Raw genomic sequence first — 18,242 nt, 5'->3', positions numbered from 1 at the left:
ACACAACGTTGGAGGAGGGAAGGGGAATGAGCAGGGAGGAGAAGGGTGGCAGCAGGATGGTTGGTGCTAACTTGGCGCCTTCACAATGTCTTCAGACACCTCCTGCTCGTGACACCTTTTGGGTCAATGTCAGAGTCCAAAGGACAGAAGGGGTAAAAACCTGAAAATACAACCCTGCCCTGCCTGCAGGAGGTAGAGAGGTCGGGACACACTGGTTATGGAGCTTGGGGATGTTCCTGAAGCCCTGGGTGTGGGTACATGCTCTCTTCCCTGACTGCACATTATCACAAGCCTGACCATGGAACTGACCACCTCTGGGGCTTCCTCCATGGTCCTGCACTGAGGTGACCCAGAGAGGCAGGTTCCCAAGTCCTCAGAGAAAACTGCTGGGATCCAGCCCCACTACAGCTCTTCTTCAAGAGAAAGCTCTGAGCTCCCTACATGGAGCCTGGGGATGCAGGATGCTTCCAAGTAGGGACATCATCCAGCTCCTGGCTGAGTTTGGTGGCCAAAAAACAAGACAGCAACTCAGGAGCTATGTGGGTCAGGCTGAAGCATGTAAGGGTGGAGAAGACCCACCTCCTCCTTCACCTGTTTTTACACCAGTTTTGGTATCTCTCCCTGGTGGGTCTCACTGGGGCTGGTCCCCAAACTGCCACAACCTTCAGGGGTATGAAAGAATATTGGGTCCCTCTGTATTTTAACAGCTGGTCTGAGCCCCCAGGGGAAGTTTAATGGTGAAAAGATGGGTGACATGCCTGAAAAGCAGCCCCCTCTCAGGCATATCAGGTTGGGCATCCCATGTCTGAGCCACCCCAAAGAAACCAAGGCAGATATTGGTACCTTCTGGTGGCACTTTGTGGAGGTCCCAAGGTCCTGAATATCCTACAGCAAGGTCAGGGCTCTGCAGATCGACTCATGCTCCCACTGCCCTTCTCAACGCTCCTCTCCATCCTCTTTCAGAGGCTTCCCACGTCAAACTCAACCCTCCAAACTCCACCTCGGACTCAGACCTCATGAAGTACAGGACCATCAGCCAGATCCCTCAGTTCACGCTCAACTTTGTGGAGTTCAACCTTGAGAAGCACCGCCCGGGCTCCACCACCGAGATCGAGATCATCGCACCCCACAAGGTGGTGGAGCGCACCCAGAACGTCACCGAGAAGGTCACACAGGTATGTGGGCAGTGGGAGGCCACCAAGGCAGGGGCAGGGTGGTGGTGCTGCCACCAGGATATGGCCACAGCCATTCCTGTGGCTTTTGAAGGAGAGGAGGAGAGAAGACAGTGACACCTGGAGTTTCCATCCAAGGGAATGCCAGCATCCCTGGGTTTGATTTTTACCTCTTCCTCTGAATGGTTGAAATGCTCTTCTCCCCCCAAAAAATGGTATTTCTGGTAATTTGTGGCTGGGGAACATCAGCATGAACTGCTCGTAGTGTCACAGTGGCCTTGAAGGGGACACAGACGTGAGCAGGTTTGTGTGTGCGTGTGGCTGCATTTGGGGGGGAGGCTCTGGCCACAGTTCCCTGCCCCCCCGATGCCAGGGATGGAGCCCCCAGGGATGGGATCCCCAGGCCCAGAGCATGGGTGGCCACCCCGAGGCCCACAGGATCTCCTGGGAGACAGCAGGTGGCACTGCACTGTCACCAACACGTGTGGCACTGCCCTGTCACACACACGTGTGTGCGCTGTCACCGTGAGGGACACACGGATGTCAGTGTGTGTGAGAGGTGCTGCTGTGTCCTTCAATCCCGAGCAAGGAGCTCTTGCCAGGGGGAAACTGAGGCACGGGAGGGGCAGGATGTACAAAATACAGCTAAGGGCACCTCCCACCACTGCCAGCAGCAGCTGAGGGTCAATTTAATGAAAACGCAGCCAACTGAGCCCAGAAAAACCTCTGGGCTTGTCAGTTTGTTCCATAAGAGAGGAATGCTTGGTGGGGTTTTCCTCCTGGATAGCAAGCAGCCCCTCTCCTCATCACAGGGGACACCCAAGGGACACCCACACCCTGGGGAGCACTGCTGTGTGCTGGGGTGACACTGGCACTGGCCACTCGATGCAGGGTCATTAGGTGGTGGTGGGGTGATGGGGTTGGAACTGATGGGTGGTGGCTGCAGGGCCCCGGGGTGCAGCTCTGGGACACCCACAGAGGTCAAGCTTCCCTTCACCTTAAATCTCCAGGCAGGATGGGGTGGGATAGGATGGACCAGGAAGGGACACAATAGGATGGACCTCTCCTCCCCACTACATCTCCCCGTGGCCTCAAGGGACCCAGGTGTCCTGCCTGTCCTCACCCTGATATCCCCTGTGCCTCCTGCCAAGCCCCAGCTCCCTGCTCCCGGCTGCTGAACAATCCCTGGGGGAGACAGAGGCAGCAGGAAGATGCCACTAACAGCTCTTAAAGTACCGGCTGGTGGGCACAGAGAGGCAGAGCCAGGCTGGTCAGGGTGGTCTGGCCCCTCAGCGAGCAGGCAGGGAGGGCAGGTCACAAGTGTAATGAATGTGCCAGGCTCAGCTGCAGCTCCAGGGCATGGCTGGAGGCACACAGGGATGCTGGGGGTCGGTGCCACCAGGCTGGGGTATCATCACATAAGTGGCACCTCTCCCAACCCCCCCAAACCACCCCGCGGGCAGCGGGTGGTGGTGAAGCCTGGCAGGATGGTGCTGGGGACAGGGCTGGGGGCTGAGCTGTGTCAGGACACGTGCTGGGATGGACAGTGGGTCAGTGCCTGCTTGCAGCCAGCACCGTGGGCCTGATCCTGCCCAGTCCCTTGTGCCTGAGGGTCTCCTGGTGGCTCTGGTGTGACCCCCCCTTGCCAGCACAGGGCAAGGGAGGAGGGAGGCGTGTGGCTGCTGGGCCCCGCAGGGCATGAGCCACAGCCTGGGGGAGCCAGGGCCATGGGAGCCTCCCCCAGTCACCCACAGCCTGCACACACCCTGCTCCCTGCTCCTCCTCCTCATTCTCCTTCTCCTTTCCGTGGCTTCCTTGCTGCCGACCACCCAGCACCCACAGCATGAGCCTGCACCATGAGCTGTAAGCCAGTAAGTGCAGGGGGAAGGGGCACCCAGCAGGGTCCCCACGGGGGGCACCCAGCACTGCCACCCACAGAGACTTCTGGGGCCACCCAAGGGTGCCACCTGCACCTGAAGGGCAGAGGGGGACAAGGCTGCAGCTGCTCCCTGGCTCTGCGTTGGTCTGGATGTGCTTTTGGGGGGTTGTTTCTTTTCCTTTTTCTGCCTCAAATCTTTGGGGTTGTGGGTTGTTATCAGTTCCTGCCTGGAGAGCAAGAGGGCTCGACCTGCTCTGGCTTCAGCTGCAATAACTGGGCACCAGGAGCAGGGACAAGGGGACAGGGCAGGTGTCCCAGTGAGGGGAGCAGCATTTGGGGGCTTAAATCCAGGACTGACCCCGTGGAGCTGCCCCCAGCCAGGCTGGCTAGGAGGGCAGCTGGGGAAACTGAGGCCCGGGAGAGGCAGGATGTACAAAATACATCTAAGGGCACCTGCCACCATTGCCAACAGGGTGGCAGCCTTGCTGGGTTTCCCAGACATAAGGTGTAGGAGCTTGGGGTCTTGCTGGACACGTCTGGGCTTTGGGCTCAAGCGTTTTACCGGCGTCACCTCGTCCCCTTCCCCGGGCTCCGGTCCCCGGGCCCAGCCGGTGCCTCGTTCCCCTTCCACAACGATCGCCCTCGGGTCACTTTTTCCAACCCCTCCCCTCTCCATCCACCCGCCACGTCGGTGCCTCCCGCTGCCCCATTGGTGGCTCCCGTCCCTACGGGGGGGGGGGACCAGCAGCATCGATCGGGTTTGATTAACCCGGGCCAGGCTCCCGAACGCCCTTGGCAGCCGCATGTCCCGTGCCCGCCCGGCCGAGAGCGCGCGTGGCTGCGCGGGCGATGCCCCGACCCCCGAGCTGTGCCCGCCGCGCCGCTCGCTGCTGCCTGGGCGCGAGGGGCTGGGGACCCCCATGGTGGACACCCGGACTTCGAGGGTCAGCTGCCGCCTGGGGCGCCGGGCGAGCTGCAGGCAGGTAGGATCCCCGGGGTGGGGGGGTGGGGGGGGGGAGGAGCGAGGGGGGCACCCCCCAGGGTGAGGGACACACAGCGATGTCCCCAAGGGTCAGTGGGATGTGGGAGCAGCCGCTCGTGGTGGGGACCTGTGGGTTGCAGGACCAAGGAGCCCCTGGGGAGCTCTTGGGCAGGAAGGATCAGGCCCTCCTCCTCCAGACTCTGTTGCCAGAATCGTGGTGGTGCCCATCACCGTGGGGGTGCCCACCACCGTGGCCTGGGGGCGTGTGGAGCCTCCTCTTCTCTCCCTCCCAGCCAGGCAAAAAACACCCTTCTAGCTGGGGGCTCAGTGCTGCAAGAGGGCACTGAGGTGGCCCTCACCCTCCTCTGCAGGTGGCATTGGTGGCCAGCACCTTGGGGTCACCCCTGGGACAACAGAGCGGCAGGGGCAGGCAGGGAGGATCCATCTGCCCCCAGCTCCAAATAAGCCCCTCGATGCCACCATCTCTCAGCACCCAGAGCAGGACAGCCCCAGCCCTCCTGGTCCCCGGCGCCTTGCATTGTGTCCCCAGGGTGGCTGCAGAGCCCACCAGGAGCTGGCATTGGTCCTGGAGGGGGAAACTGGGACATGTGGGGACCCACTGGTGCCGTGGGAGCGTGCATCCATGAGGGCAGACAGACTGAGGGACACATGACAGTGTGGGAGGTTGCCTGCACGCATGAGATGGTGTTTGCACGTTGGTGGCCACAGGTCACCTCTCCCTGGGGATGCTCCGATGGGAAGTGGGAATTGCCCGAAGCCAAGCTTAGCTGAGGGTGGCCTAAGCTGTCCCCTCTGCTTGGAGGATGACATCAAGGGGAAGGTCCCTGCTGGGGTCAAGAAAGGCACCGTGCAAGGCTTGTGAGATGCTTAACATGCCATCACCTTCGGGGCCAGGCCATGGTACAGCCAGGCTTGCTGTCCCCAGGGCCCTGCGCCAGGGACATCCAGCAGCTCCTGGGCTGGTGGCACAGAGCTGAAGGCACAAGGAGGCATGGAAGGCACTTTCCTCCTGGCCAGCATGGTAGGATCTGAAAGGCATAAGGTGATTAAGCACTTGCTCCAAGGGTGCTGTGGCCATTAGAGATGGACAGGAAGCTGAGCAGACCTTGTTGTCAGCCAGGGTGTGCAACTCACCTTGCGGCCTCCTGGACAAACACATTAAGGTGAAAAGGGTGTAGGAAACCCACTGAGTGCTCCTCACTGCCCTACCTTGCTCCTGGTCTCCCCTCCTCCTCACACCCATCTCCTGGCAGGTGCTGTCCCTGGGTGCTGATGTCCTTCCTGAGTACAAGCTGCAGGCACCACGCATCCACCGATGGACCATCCTGCACTACAGTCCCTTCAAGGCCGTGTGGGACTGGCTCATCCTTCTGCTGGTCATCTACACAGCCGTCTTCACCCCTTACTCAGCCGCCTTCTTGCTCAACGAGGAGCAGGTGGAGGAGAAGCACTGGGACTGCAGCTACACCTGCGACCCGCTCAACATCATCGACCTCATCGTGGATATCATGTTCATTGTGGACATTGTCATCAATTTCCGCACCACCTACGTCAACATCAACGACGAGGTGGTGAGCCACCCTGGCAAGATTGCCATCCACTACTTCAAGGGATGGTTCCTCATTGACATGGTCGCCGCCATCCCCTTTGACCTGCTCATCTTCCGCTCTGGCTCTGATGAGGTACAGGCACCACCTGGAGGTTCATCAGGACAGGAGGGAGGGGACGCATGGATGGGTGGGGATGCTTGGGAGAGGGAGAGAGGGAGAGGGATGGCTTGATGGAAGCAGTGGATGGCCAGATCTGCAAGGAGGAGGGTGGTTAGTCAGAGGGATGGGCAAGGACATTATTACTCATTTTTATTAAGCAGCTGAGACCTGGAATGTTATTTAGTAGGTCAGACAGACCCTCCTGCATGTGCTGAGATAGTGTCTAACTGCACCTGCTCCCCTCACCAGGGCTGACCCAGCAGACAAGGCTGGGAGCTCAGTTTGGGGGCTGGCCCCACATGCCGTTGAGGCTAAATTTGGGGTCGTATCGCCAGCCAGCCTCAAAATGTTGGCAGTGGGATGGCCCTGGGATAACTGGGCTACCTGGAGGCCCCACCTCAGCCGAGAGCCTGTGGGGTGGGGTGAAAGGCAGCTGGTTTGGGAGCAACAGTTGGCAAGGTGAGGACCCATCAAGAACCACGGTGTTGGCCTTGGCTCTTCTCACTTGGTCACCTGTAATCTCAGGGCTTGTTCCCTTTCTGGTCAGCAGAGAGGGAAACTGCCCTTTCTGTGGCACGTTTCATGTAACCTGTTTCCGAGCTCACCTCCGGGACAAGTTGATTCATGCCCTGGAAATGCTTTTTCATCCTTCAAAGGGAGCACTGTCAGGCTGGAGACATTCCTTTGGCCAGATTTATCCCTTGCTTGTCTCTAAGATTTTTCACCTGTCCCCTGCAGACCACCACCCTGATCGGCCTCCTGAAGACCGCCCGGCTGCTGCGCCTGGTCCGGGTGGCCCGGAAGCTGGATCGCTATTCCGAGTATGGAGCAGCTGTGCTCTTCCTGCTCATGTGCACCTTCGCCCTGATCGCCCACTGGCTGGCCTGCATCTGGTACGCCATCGGCAACGTGGAGAGGCCCTACATGGAGCACAAGATTGGCTGGCTGGACAACCTGGGCGACCAGATCGGCAAGCGCTACAACGACAGCGACCTCTCCTCCGGGCCATCCATCAAGGATAAATACGTCACTGCCCTCTACTTCACCTTCAGCAGCCTCACCAGCGTGGGCTTCGGCAACGTCTCACCCAACACCAACTCTGAGAAGATCTTCTCCATCTGTGTGATGCTTATTGGCTGTGAGTGCCCTTGCGTGTCCCGCTGTCCCCATCCCTGCCTTGGGGGTTGAGGGGGCTGCTCTGGGGAGAAACAGGGATAGACCTGCCAGCTGTACCATGTGGGGTTTTAAGAGAGCATCTCCCTCTGCCTGTGCCTCTTCTGCACAGACAAATGGACGGGGAGGCAGATAGAAATGGGGATTTCAGAAAGCCACTGGTTTGAGGGCCGTGGTAGATAGGGGGTTTGGCGATCTGCTGGTTCCAGGTCTGAGGTAGCTGGGTGTCCTGCTGAGTCCTCCCCTCTCGTTGCAGCTCTGATGTACGCCAGCATCTTCGGCAACGTCTCGGCCATCATCCAGCGCCTGTACTCGGGCACCGCGCGCTACCACACGCAGATGCTGCGGGTGAAGGAGTTCATCCGCTTCCACCAGATCCCCAACCCCCTGCGCCAGCGCCTGGAGGAGTATTTCCAGCACGCCTGGTCCTACACCAACGGCATCGACATGAACGCGGTGAGCACGGGAGGGAGGCCCCGTGTCCTCGTGGCACCTTGTCCTGAACGACCCCCGCTCCAGCTCTTGGTCCACCCAAACACTCCCATCCTTTTGACCAGCGTGGAGGGGAGGCAGGAGAAGACTTGGGAGGCCGAAGACAGAGCCTGTCTGCCTGTCCACCCTTGGCAAGCCCCTTTCTCCTTCTCCCCCTCTGTCTGTCCATCTCTCCATATCTACCTAGGGTATTTTTGGGGGCCATAACAGCATTTTTTGGCCAAGAGAGCAGGTTTGGTGCTGGTGAGGAGCTGAGAGCCCCACCGGCGCCGAGCGCTGTCGGGCCGGTGTCTGCTGGTGTCGCGGAGCCGCGGAGCCGGTATCGATCCAGCTCCTCTCCACACGCCGGTTGCTAAGCAAAGTGCATCCCGCTCTCGGCGGCAGGGAAAGGAGGGCATTTAAATAAACCTCAATCCATTTTAATTAGAGCCTGGAGAGGCGGGTGCTTGTTAGCAAAAGGGGGGATCAATGGTGGAGCCGCGTCGGGGAGGCGCTGGGCTCCGAGCACCGCGGGGAGGCTTGTGCTGATGGCACCGGGACGCTGCGGGGTGAGGAGGGGGCCAAGCCAGGGAGGCCCGGGCTGGGAACTCGGCTGAGGGGTCCAGGTCCCGGTTGTGCTGGCTTGGCCAGCTGCAAGGCAGAGAGAGGAATGAGAAAGGATGAGGTGAGGAGAGAGATGGGACCTGGTATTCCCCGTCTCTCAGCGCTGGGCAGGCCCTCAGCCTGCTCATTCCCAGCTCATGTTCCTTTTTTTTCCTAAGGCTTGATCCTTCTCCATCCCTGGGCACTACTGGGACATGGATTTGCATGAATTCAACCTCTCAGCCTTCAGCTGCTGCTGCCTTGTTAAACATCTGGGCAGCATTTGGGGATTTGCTGCTGGGAGAGCCTTGGGTGAAACCTCTCCCATGGAGGAAACCCCCTGGGCTGGCCATGGGTGGCAAAGCCGTGGCACCCTACCAAGCACAGGTTCTCCTGGCTTACTGCAAACCCAGGTCACAAATCCCCTGTAATGAGCTGAGCTTGCAGCCTGGACGTGCCACCACTCACACTGATTCCTGCTGCTGAGACACAACACCATGGAATCAATCACCCCACGGCCCGATCAATTCGTCCACCCCTCGGTTCCCAGTAGGGAAGTTAAGGCACAGCTGCCAGCTGTGAGATCATGACAGAGCTGGGAATGAGCCACCCCAGCCCAGCTATCCCAGATTTGGCCACCAGTGGGATGTGAGAGGAGAGCAAGGGGGGCCAAAGAGCAATTTGCTGCTCTCCAAAAGAAGATGATGGGACGGCTGGAGCAGCTCTCGAGACAGGCTGGGAGAGTTGGGGTGTTCAGCCTGGAGAGGAGAAGGCTCCAGGGAGACCTTAGAGCACCTTCCATTGCCTGAAGGGGCTCCAGGAAGGCTGGTGAGGGGCTTGGGACAAGGGCAGAGAGGGATGGGATGAGGGGTAATGGATGAAAACTGGAAGAGGGAGATTGAGGTGAGACATGAGGAGGAAATTCTTCCCTGTGAGGGTGGTGAGAGCCTGGCCCAGGTTGCCCAGGGAAGCTGTGGCTGCCCCATCCCTGGCAGTGTTGAAGGGCAGGTTGGATGGGGCTTGGAGCAGCCTGGGCTGGTGGGAGGTGTCCCTGCCCATGCAGGGGGTTGGATCTAGATGATCTTTAAGGTCCTTTCAAACCAAACCATTTCATGACTCTTTAAAAAAAAAAAACCAAATCCAGGTGGATTTTGCCTTGGCACGATGAGCCAGCAGTGGCAGCAGCTTTCCCAGGACTGGGAGGTTTACCTTTGGTTTCACCTTCAGATTTAGCTTTTGCTGGATGTGAGGTGTTTGCCATGGGTATATTTAGCTGTTGCTGCACCCAGCCAGCTCATGCTGCAACTTGGCATTCAGGCAGGTACTGTTTAATTAGGACAGCACCTCGTTACCAGTTCATGCTCTCATCCAGCCAAGATGAGTGGGCATCAAGATAAAAAGGGGGAAATACCACCAGTGGGTATAAATAGATTGATCTGGTTATTATTATTAATTGCTTGGGAGTGCTCTCATCCCCAGCTGCATGTGGTACAAGCCAGGGACAGGCAGGCAGGTGTCCACCAAGGGAAGATCAGAAGATCACAGAATCACAGAATCTCAGGGGCTGGAAGGGACCTCGAAAAATCATCTAATCTAACCCCCCTGCCAGGATCACCCAGAGCACATCACACAGGAACGTGTCCAGGCAGGTTCTGAATGTCTCCAGAGAAGGAGACTCCACAGCCTCTCTGGGCAGCCTGTCCCAGGGCGCTGTCACCCTCACAGCAAAGAAGTTGTTTCTGATGTTTACATGGAACCTCATGTGTTCCAGTTTGCACCCATTGCCCTTTGTCCTGTCACTGGACATCACTGAACAAAGCCTGGCTCTGTCCTCCTGACACTGCCCTGAACGTGTCTGTGAACATGGATGAGGTCACCCCTCAGTCCAGCTCCCTCAGCCTTTCCTCATCAGGGAGATGTTCCACTCCCTCCATCATCTCTGTGGCTCTGCCCTGGGCTCTCTCAAGCAGTTCCCTGTCCTTCTGGAACTGAGGGGCCCAGAACTGGACACAATATTCCAGATGTGGCCTCACCAGGGCAGGACAGAGAGGGAGGAGAACCTCCCTTGACCTACCAACCACCCCCTTTCTAAGATGTCCCCAGCTTTGGCTTGCTGGGCTCGTGTGGCACAGCCTCCCGGGGCTGCCCCTTCCTGGGGACAGCGTTGGCAGCTCTCCCTCACTCTTCCCAGGTGCTGAAGGGTTTCCCTGACTGCCTGCAGGCAGACATCTGCCTCCACCTCAACCGCACGCTGCTCCAGAACTGCAAGGCCTTCCGAGGAGCCAGCAAAGGCTGCCTGCGCGCCCTGGCCATGAAGTTCAAGACCACCCACGCGCCTCCCGGAGACACCCTGGTGCACTATGGAGATGTCCTCACCACCCTCTACTTCATCTCCCGGGGCTCCATCGAGATTCTCCGGGAAGACATTGTGGTGGCCATCTTAGGTGGAAAACTCCTTCCTTCTGGGAGGGCCAGGGGTGATGGGCAAGTTGGGAAGGGTGATGGGTGAGTGGTGATGGGTGATGGGCAGTGGGCAAAGGGTGATAGGGGAAGGGTGAAGGACTTCTCCATGTCCTGAGAAGGGAAGGCTGTTCCTCAACCTCTAGCTGGTCACTCACACCAGTGGACAGGGAATCTGGTCGATGCCAGGGTGAGGAGAGCAGGACATGGCTCAGCAGCCTCCAGCCATCACTGATGACCCACTGCCCTGGCTCAGTCTCCCATCAGTGATGGCTTTCATGGTGTAATCCCCAGTGTCTGCAGTCAGGGCCAGGGTTGCTGGGCATCCCCTCGTCCAAAAACCCCAAAGTGAGGTCTGCTGGCCATCTGGAACTGGGCTGGGTGCCCACCTCTCCCTAACGAACTGTCTGTTGGCACAGGGAAGAACGACATCTTTGGGGAGCCCATCAGCCTCTATGCCCGCCCAGGGAAGTCCAACGCCGACGTGAGGGCCCTGACCTACTGTGACTTGCACAAGATCCAGAGGGAGGACCTGCTGGAAGTCTTGGATATGTATCCAGCCTTCTCTGACAACTTCTGGAGCAACTTAGAGATCACCTTCAACCTGCGAGATGTGAGTGGCAGGGCTGTCCCAGGGAGGGATGTGGTCAGTGCCTTAAATTTGGCAAGTGGGAGGGCTGAAGGAAGGACACCAACAGGTGCTCCTCACTCAGTTTGGTGGTGGATTGGCCAGCAGCCATGTTTCCCCAGGCACTCTCCATGTCCCTTCTATGTCTTGTCCCACCCCAGGATGTCCTGCCCCAACTCAGGGTGCTCTTTCCCTCCCCATGGCCCTGACACCCTCAACTCAGCCTCAGAGCACTGAGGCCAACATCTAGGATGCTCTGAGCTGTGCCACCAGTGCAGGAGCCAGTGGGTGGAACGGGGCATTGATGGAAGTAGCTGGAGACCAGCCCTAGAAGGATGCTGAATGGGCTGTAGGCCCCATGGCACCCATGGATGTGACGTGTCACCAATGTATGGGACATGACATCCATGCATGTGCCTTGGTGACCATAGGTGGAACATGACATCCATGGCTGGGACACGGCATCCATGGCTGGTCTTGGTGGCCATGGCTGGGCCTCGGACATGGCATCCATGGCTGGGACATGGCATCCATGGCTGGGACATGGCACCCATGGCTGGTCTTGGTGGCCATAGCTGGGACATGGCACCCATGGCTGGGACATGGCATCCATGGCTGGTCTTGGTGGCCATGGCTGGGCCTCGGATGTGGCATCCATGGCTGGGACATGGCATCCATGGCTGGGACATGGCACCCATGGCTGGTCTTGGTGGCCATAGCTGGGACATGGCACCCATGGCTGGGACATGGCATCCATGGCTGGTCTTGGTGGCCATGGCTGGGCCTCGGATGTGGCATCCATGGCTGGGACATGGCACCCACGGCTGGGACATGGCACTCATGGCTGGGACATGGCACCCGTGGCTGGGACATGGCATCCATGGCTGGTCTTGGTGGCCATAGCTGGGACATGGCACCCATGGCTGGTCTTAGTGGCCATGGCTGGGCCTCGGACATGGCACCCATGGCTGGGACATGGCACCCACGGCTGGGACATGGCAGCCATGGCTGGGACATGGCAGCCATGGCTGGGACATGGCACCCATGGCTGGCAGGCCCTCCTGCTGAGCAGCCCCTCTCCCCCCAGGCAGAGAGCGTTCCCCGCACGCCGCTCAGCGAGGAGTACGACTGCGGCTACCGGCGGGCGCGCCGGCGCAAGCACTCCCTGTGCCAGCCCAGCAAGCCCGGTGAGTCCCTCAGCCTGCAGGGCTGGGGAGCAGGATCAGCTCTTCATCACTGCCCCCAGGCAGGGGAGGCTACCAGTGCCTCTGTCCCTGCAGAGCGTGTCCCCGCCCTGGGGGCACCCACGCTGCCTTCCCTCCCTCTCCTCGGGATGCCCCAACCCTACACACACCCTCGAGGGGATGGGGGCTGATCCTGCCATGTGTGGTCCTCCCCAATTAACCTGTTGTGCCGCCCCACAGACCCAGACACGGGCATCTCTGCTGCAGAGCAGTATCACACCTACTCAGAGCTCACCAACCCGCAGGACCCGCTGAGGAAGGACCAGTGGGACGACCTGGGCAGCAGCACCACTCCCTGCTCCCAGGCCAGTGACGACGAGGCCAAGACTGGCAGCCCTACAAAAGCTCAGCCCTTCCCCACGGCCACAAAGGATGACTTTGCTCTGCCCACGCTCAGCCTGGTCAGCGCCGGCGCGGAGGTCGGCAAGCAGGAGGCAGAGAGCAGCCAGTCCTACACAGGTAGCACAGCCACAGCTGTGGTGAGGGGTGCTCAGGCTTTGTCCTGAGGCACAGCCAAGCAGCTCCTGTGGATTCGAGGGGAGCCACCCCAGGATGTCCTGCCCCAACTCAGGGTGCTCTTTCCCTCCCCATGGCCCTGACACCCTCAACTCAGCCTCAGAGCACTGAGGCTGTGCCACCAGTGCAGGAGCCAGTGGGTGGAACGGGGCATTGATGGAAGTAGCTGGAGACCAGCCCTAGAAGGATGCTGAATGGGCTGTAGGCCCCATGGCACCCATGGATGCGACGTGTCACCTGGCCTTGGTGTCCATGGCTGGGACGTGGCAGTGGTCTTTGCTGCCTTTTGTCCTCTGTAGTATCTGCTCTGTCCCTCCTGTGCCCTGCAGTTTCTCCTGGCACCCAGGGATCCCTGGGGCTGCCCCAAGGGGGGAAATGCTGTGTGCCTTCTGTAAGAATGTTGAGTGTCCACGAGCACCTTGGGTGCCAGGGTGATGGATCTCCATGGGCACCTCAGGTGCTAGGGTGATGAACTCTCCCTGAGCACCATGTATGTCTGGGTGATGGCTTTCCATGGACGTGTTTGGTGATGGACTCTGGAGCACCTCCATGCCATTGGGGCTGGGGGAGGCAAGTCAGAAGTGCTGAGATGTGTTCTCCTCTTCCAGCCACCCCCGTGGACATTCCCAACATGTTCACCTTCTGGGAGGACCGAAGGCCAAACACCCAGCTGGAACCTTTGCAACAAATGTCCTTGGTACACAGCTCAGAGGACATCCCCCTGCAAAGCAACTACAGACCAGGGCAGATTGAGTCCAGGCTGGAGCTCCTGCAGGCCCAACTAAGCAGGTGAGAAGGTCCCCCAGGACATAGGGTTGGAGAGCACCCAGGGGGGCTCTGGGCCATCACCTTCTCCTGCTCTCTAAGGGTGGCTGCATTGGGCTCTGTGTGCAGCAGATGCCAGCTCCTGACACCCTGGGACACTATGTTCCTTGGGGAGATGGTGGGAGCCCTTTGCAAATGCAGCAGCTTCTCAAACTGCAGGTCCTGGCCCTGGTTGCAGCCCAGCCCCTCGTCTGCCACTGTCCCACCCCCCCGGGGATCTGCCACTTTGCCACTGCCTCCAAACTCATGAAACACAGACATGAAACCACCCAGGAGCTCACGACCTGAGCCTTTTGAGGGCCTCCTCTTCCTGTTGCAAAGAGCTGCAAACATCCCCTTACTCGAGCAAAGGAGCCTGGTGCACAGGGTTGCCCTCCAAATAAGAAAAAAAAACCCACATTACTTGTGAATGAGAAGGAAGAGCCCCCACCAGAAATGCAGGTTTCAAGGCCCCAGGCAGCACCCAAGCCAGTGGCTGCTTGTCCAACCCACTTCATGTCACTTCACCCCAGAGCCCACACAAGAATTCCAGTGTCCCCCCAACGTGCCATCCCCAGCAGCACGGCCTGGATCTCTCTGCACCTGCTGCCAGGACCATTGCCTGAGGCTGAGGGGTCTGTGCCTGCTCCTGGAGCTGCTCATTTCAGCCCAGGACGAGGCAGAAGGAAGGGATTTATTCTACTCTTCCATTTCCTTCTACTCCTCAGTTAAAAACGGTTGGCACCAACCTGCCTCGCTCCCATCTGCCAGCCCAGGCAGCTGGCCTGGAGAATTGATCCAGATTAAAACTAACCATTGCAATTTTTATCCCCCTCGGGGTAGTTTTAGCTCCGTTCCCTTCCCCGCTCCAGATCCCAGTTTGGCTCCACGCATAACTGGGCAGGGGACGGATTGAGCGCGGCAGGAGAGAGAAGGGGGCAGGTTTGATCCCTCTGCTTTGAAGCTCTGCTAAAAAAAAAAAAAAGAAAACAAAACCCAAACCTCGCCAAGCAGCCCTGGGCAAAAACCATCATCCCCTCCAGGGGCAGCTGAGCTGGCAGCTCCTCCCGGCCCAGCCCGGCGGGTCTGGCTCCCGTGGGATGCAGCGGGACGGGCGGTGCTAACGCCGGGCTGCTCTGTCCCCAGGCTGGAGTCCAGGATGTCGTCAGACATTAATATAATCCTGCAGCTCCTGCAGCGCCAGCTGTCCCAAGTGCCACCCGCCTACAGCCCCATCTCCCCCTCCTCCCACAACCTGGCCATGTACGGGATCCTCCCGCGGAGCCTGGAGCCGCTCGCGCCCTGCGCAGCCCTGGAGGACGAGGAGATGACAGCCCTGGAGCAGGTAAGGACACCCCTCCTGGCTCAGCGCTGGCCGAGCTGCCTACTGGCCTGAGCAGATGGGTCCTGGAGAGCCAGAAGTTCCCTCCAGCCTCCCTGCAAGTGTGTGGGTCCAGGTTAAGCCCAGGGGTCTTGGAATAGGAGCAGATCTACCTAGAGATGCTTCTGCCGCAGGTGTTGCTCATTTTGGAGCACAGCCTGCCATCTCCAGAGCTACCAGGTCGTCACAGAATCACCGAATGGTAGGGGTTGGAAGGGTCCTCTGGAGATCATCAAGTCCAGCCTCAGAATCACCAGAGCAGAATCTAGAGCAGGTCACACAGGAGCACCTCCAGATGGGTCTTGAAAGTCTCCAGAGAAGGAGGCTCCACAGTCTCTCTGGACAGCCTGTCCCAGGGCTCTGTCACCCTCACAGTAAAGTAGTTTTTCCTCATGTTGAGGTGGAACTTCCCTGTGTTCCAGTTTGCATCCATTGCCCCTTGTCGTACCACTGGGCACCACTGAAAAGGGACTGGCCCCCTCTTCTTGACACCCACCCTGCAGATATTTATAGACATTAACAAGATCCCCTCTCAGTCTTCTCCTCTCTAGACTAAACAGCCCCAGGTCCCTCAGCCTTTCCTCGTCAGACACGTGTTCCCATCCCTTAATCATCCTTGTAGCCTCAGTTTGACTCTCCCAGGTAAATCCCTGTCCCTCTTCAACTGGAGAGCCCAGAACTGGACACAGCACTCCAGGTGGGGTCTCATTGATCCATCAGGAGGGAGCAGAGTTCCTCTCCTCTGAGGCTGCCTTAGGCAAAAGACAACATTTTGGGGTTTGGAGCCTGATGGGGTGAGGAGAAAGGGTGGCTACTTTGTTTTGCTTTTGCCATAACCCACCTGGTTCCTCCTTTCCCACCAGAGCCCCAGCTACACGGAGATGGAAAAGTTCCACTTGAAATCCAGGGATTCCTCGTCGAGCGGGATGCACCACGCTGTGGCATCTGATGAAACCATGACAGTCTACTCTGAGCAGGAGCACCATTCCCCACTTCTCCTGAACCCAGAGCCTCCCCACCAAACGGCACCAAATCCCCAGGGACTCTTCCGGGGCTCTCGTTTCCCTTCCCTCCCTGAGCACTTGGAGGCATCTTCCGAGCACCAGGACATTCAGAGACACCTCTCTGACCCACTGCTTCCTGGAAGTTAGAGACGTGGGGACTGAGAAGCAAGTCAAGAGGAACCTCAACTGCAAGCCTGGTCAGTTGATGTTGATTTTGACTGCAAGGGTAAAACAAGAGGACAGTGCCACTGGCTCAGGGGTATAATTTGTAGCTGTCTTCTGCCGCCGTGAAAGGAAGCATAGAGTGACTGGCTTCCAAGGTCAACGTTTTCCAGCCGTTCCCATAGAGTAGATTCCATTTGCACATTATAGTCAACCCAGAGCAATTCTTTCTTGTGGCCACCAACAAGCTGGCACAGGCAAACAGGACCCACCTCCTCTTCCTTGCCAAGGCTTCCTCTCGGGAACGGCACAAGCCACAGGGACCGGAGGAGAACAAATCCACAGCTCTTCGCTGCGAGGCCACTTTGTTGCCAGCTCTTTGGAGCAGGGACCATTGTGTTGGTACTGGGCTTAGCACAGAGGAGCATTTCAGAAAGGGGTGTCACCAAAGGAGCAGGAGATCTCCACAGTGCAGCACCAGGGTTGGGGGGAGCTGCAGGTGGGAAGCCCAGCACAAGGACAGAGGACAGAAGTTATCCTTGTCCTACTTGACTGCCACTGAGAAACTAAGGGCCAACAGTTCCTGCCACTTCAGCATGCTTCAGCACGAGTCCTAGGGCACTGACTTCTCCAGCAAGGCTGATGGCACCCTGCAAACCCCAGCACACATCCCACCACTCCCCTGAGAAACCCAACTGGTCACCGGCCTGGGCATAAAGCACAAAACTCAAAAGCACAATCCCAGAAAGCTGAAAAGCCCCAGACACCTCATCTCCAGCCCTTCCTCCCAGCTTCTCTCTTTTGATAAAAGGTTTGATAGATGCTTCCTCCTCCCCAGCCCTTTCCCTGGCAGGCTCCCCCAGCACCCCCATAGGAGAAGCCCACTTAGCACTGCCACCTGCCACTGAGTTAGATGCTGTGACAGTCCTAGGCCACCTGCTCAAGTAATGTATCGAGCCCCCTTTGAGAGTAGTAAAACTGTGAGCATCTCTTTCTCTGGAGTTTTAGTGCACACTTTGCTAATAAAGATGTTTTTGGCACCTAACGTGGATTACAGCTGTGTTTGTTGGGAGCACCACAAGTTCATCCCTGGCAGTACAAAGGTTGCAAAGACCCCTGAAAAGCCTCTGGTCAAAGCCCCGCTGCTTCAGGCAGGGAGTGTGTGGCTAGCAGAGCCCACATGCAGGTCTTACAGGTCAAGGATGAGGCTTGGGGGGCCTTTATGGAGCAATTCCTTCCAAAAAAGGATGCAGTTCAGGGTCAGGAGCAATTTGAAGAAGCTTTTCCACAAGCTCAGCCTGCTGCTGCTCCCCTGCGTCTAAGAAATGGCCTCTCAGACACCTCAGGCAAAGATTACACCAAGATTCCTTGCAGCAAGCAGGACTTCAGGGGAGCACAGCGATACCTAAAGCCCATCCTGCATCTCTTGCTGAAGGAGACATGGATCCTGTCCAAATGGGACTGATCCTTCGGGAGGGATGGACCCCGGATCACCCATCACCGATCCCATACGGCTCGTGAGAGGTGAGGACAGACCCTCTGCCCCTCTTCAGGAGGTGAAACCTGCCTCTCCCCAGCCAGTCTCACTCCATGGGGCAGCACAGGGGCCAAAACCAGCCCCACAAAGTGACTGCTTACACCTCGAACGAGCTCAGCAGCAGCCAGGACAACACTTGCACATCCTATACCTCAGCCTGCCCTGCTCCATGCAGGAGCTCCCAGGGAAGCCGGTGCCCGCCCAGGCTCCTTCCTGGGATAAAGCACCGGGCACTCCCCAGTGCTGCCGCGTGCTACCAAAAATAAAACCCCATAATTAAGCTTCCCCTAATTATAGACACGCCGGCCCCACCGGCCACTGAGCGGAGGCGGGACTCGAACCCGGGGTTTCGGAGAGAGCCCCAAGAGCCCCCGCCCGCCTCGGGGTGACGTGACTGACACCGCTCCCAGCCAATGGCTTGCCAGGAAGGGCTGAAGATCCCGCCCCCAGCCACTGCGACCCCCAGGAGCCAATGAGATGTCGAGAAGCAGCGCGG

General features: G+C 58.5%; 1 protein-coding gene across 1 annotated transcript in view; it reads left to right on the top strand.

Moving 5' to 3' along the window:
* The window catches only part of KCNH6 (potassium voltage-gated channel subfamily H member 6), a 35,249-nt gene extending 18,001 nt beyond the window's left edge, over positions 1–17,248 (top strand). The window contains exons 6-16 of the mRNA XM_051640297.1: positions 964–1,175; positions 5,308–5,736; positions 6,502–6,901; positions 7,193–7,392; positions 10,202–10,454; positions 10,890–11,083; positions 12,186–12,285; positions 12,523–12,801; positions 13,467–13,647; positions 14,809–15,007; positions 15,907–17,248. Of these exons, the coding sequence (XP_051496257.1) occupies positions 964–1,175; positions 5,308–5,736; positions 6,502–6,901; positions 7,193–7,392; positions 10,202–10,454; positions 10,890–11,083; positions 12,186–12,285; positions 12,523–12,801; positions 13,467–13,647; positions 14,809–15,007; positions 15,907–16,194 (2,735 nt within the window). The 3' untranslated portion in view covers positions 16,195–17,248. The remainder of the gene's footprint in view (positions 1–963; positions 1,176–5,307; positions 5,737–6,501; positions 6,902–7,192; positions 7,393–10,201; positions 10,455–10,889; positions 11,084–12,185; positions 12,286–12,522; positions 12,802–13,466; positions 13,648–14,808; positions 15,008–15,906) is intronic.
* The last annotated feature ends 994 nt before the right edge of the window (positions 17,249–18,242 follow it).

The sequence above is a fragment of the Apus apus genome, chromosome 25 (assembly GCF_020740795.1).
Source record: "Apus apus isolate bApuApu2 chromosome 25, bApuApu2.pri.cur, whole genome shotgun sequence".
Taxonomy (NCBI): domain Eukaryota; kingdom Metazoa; phylum Chordata; class Aves; order Apodiformes; family Apodidae; genus Apus; species Apus apus.
Note: the sequence above shows the minus strand (reverse complement) of the source record. Positions and strands in the feature narration are given on the sequence as shown.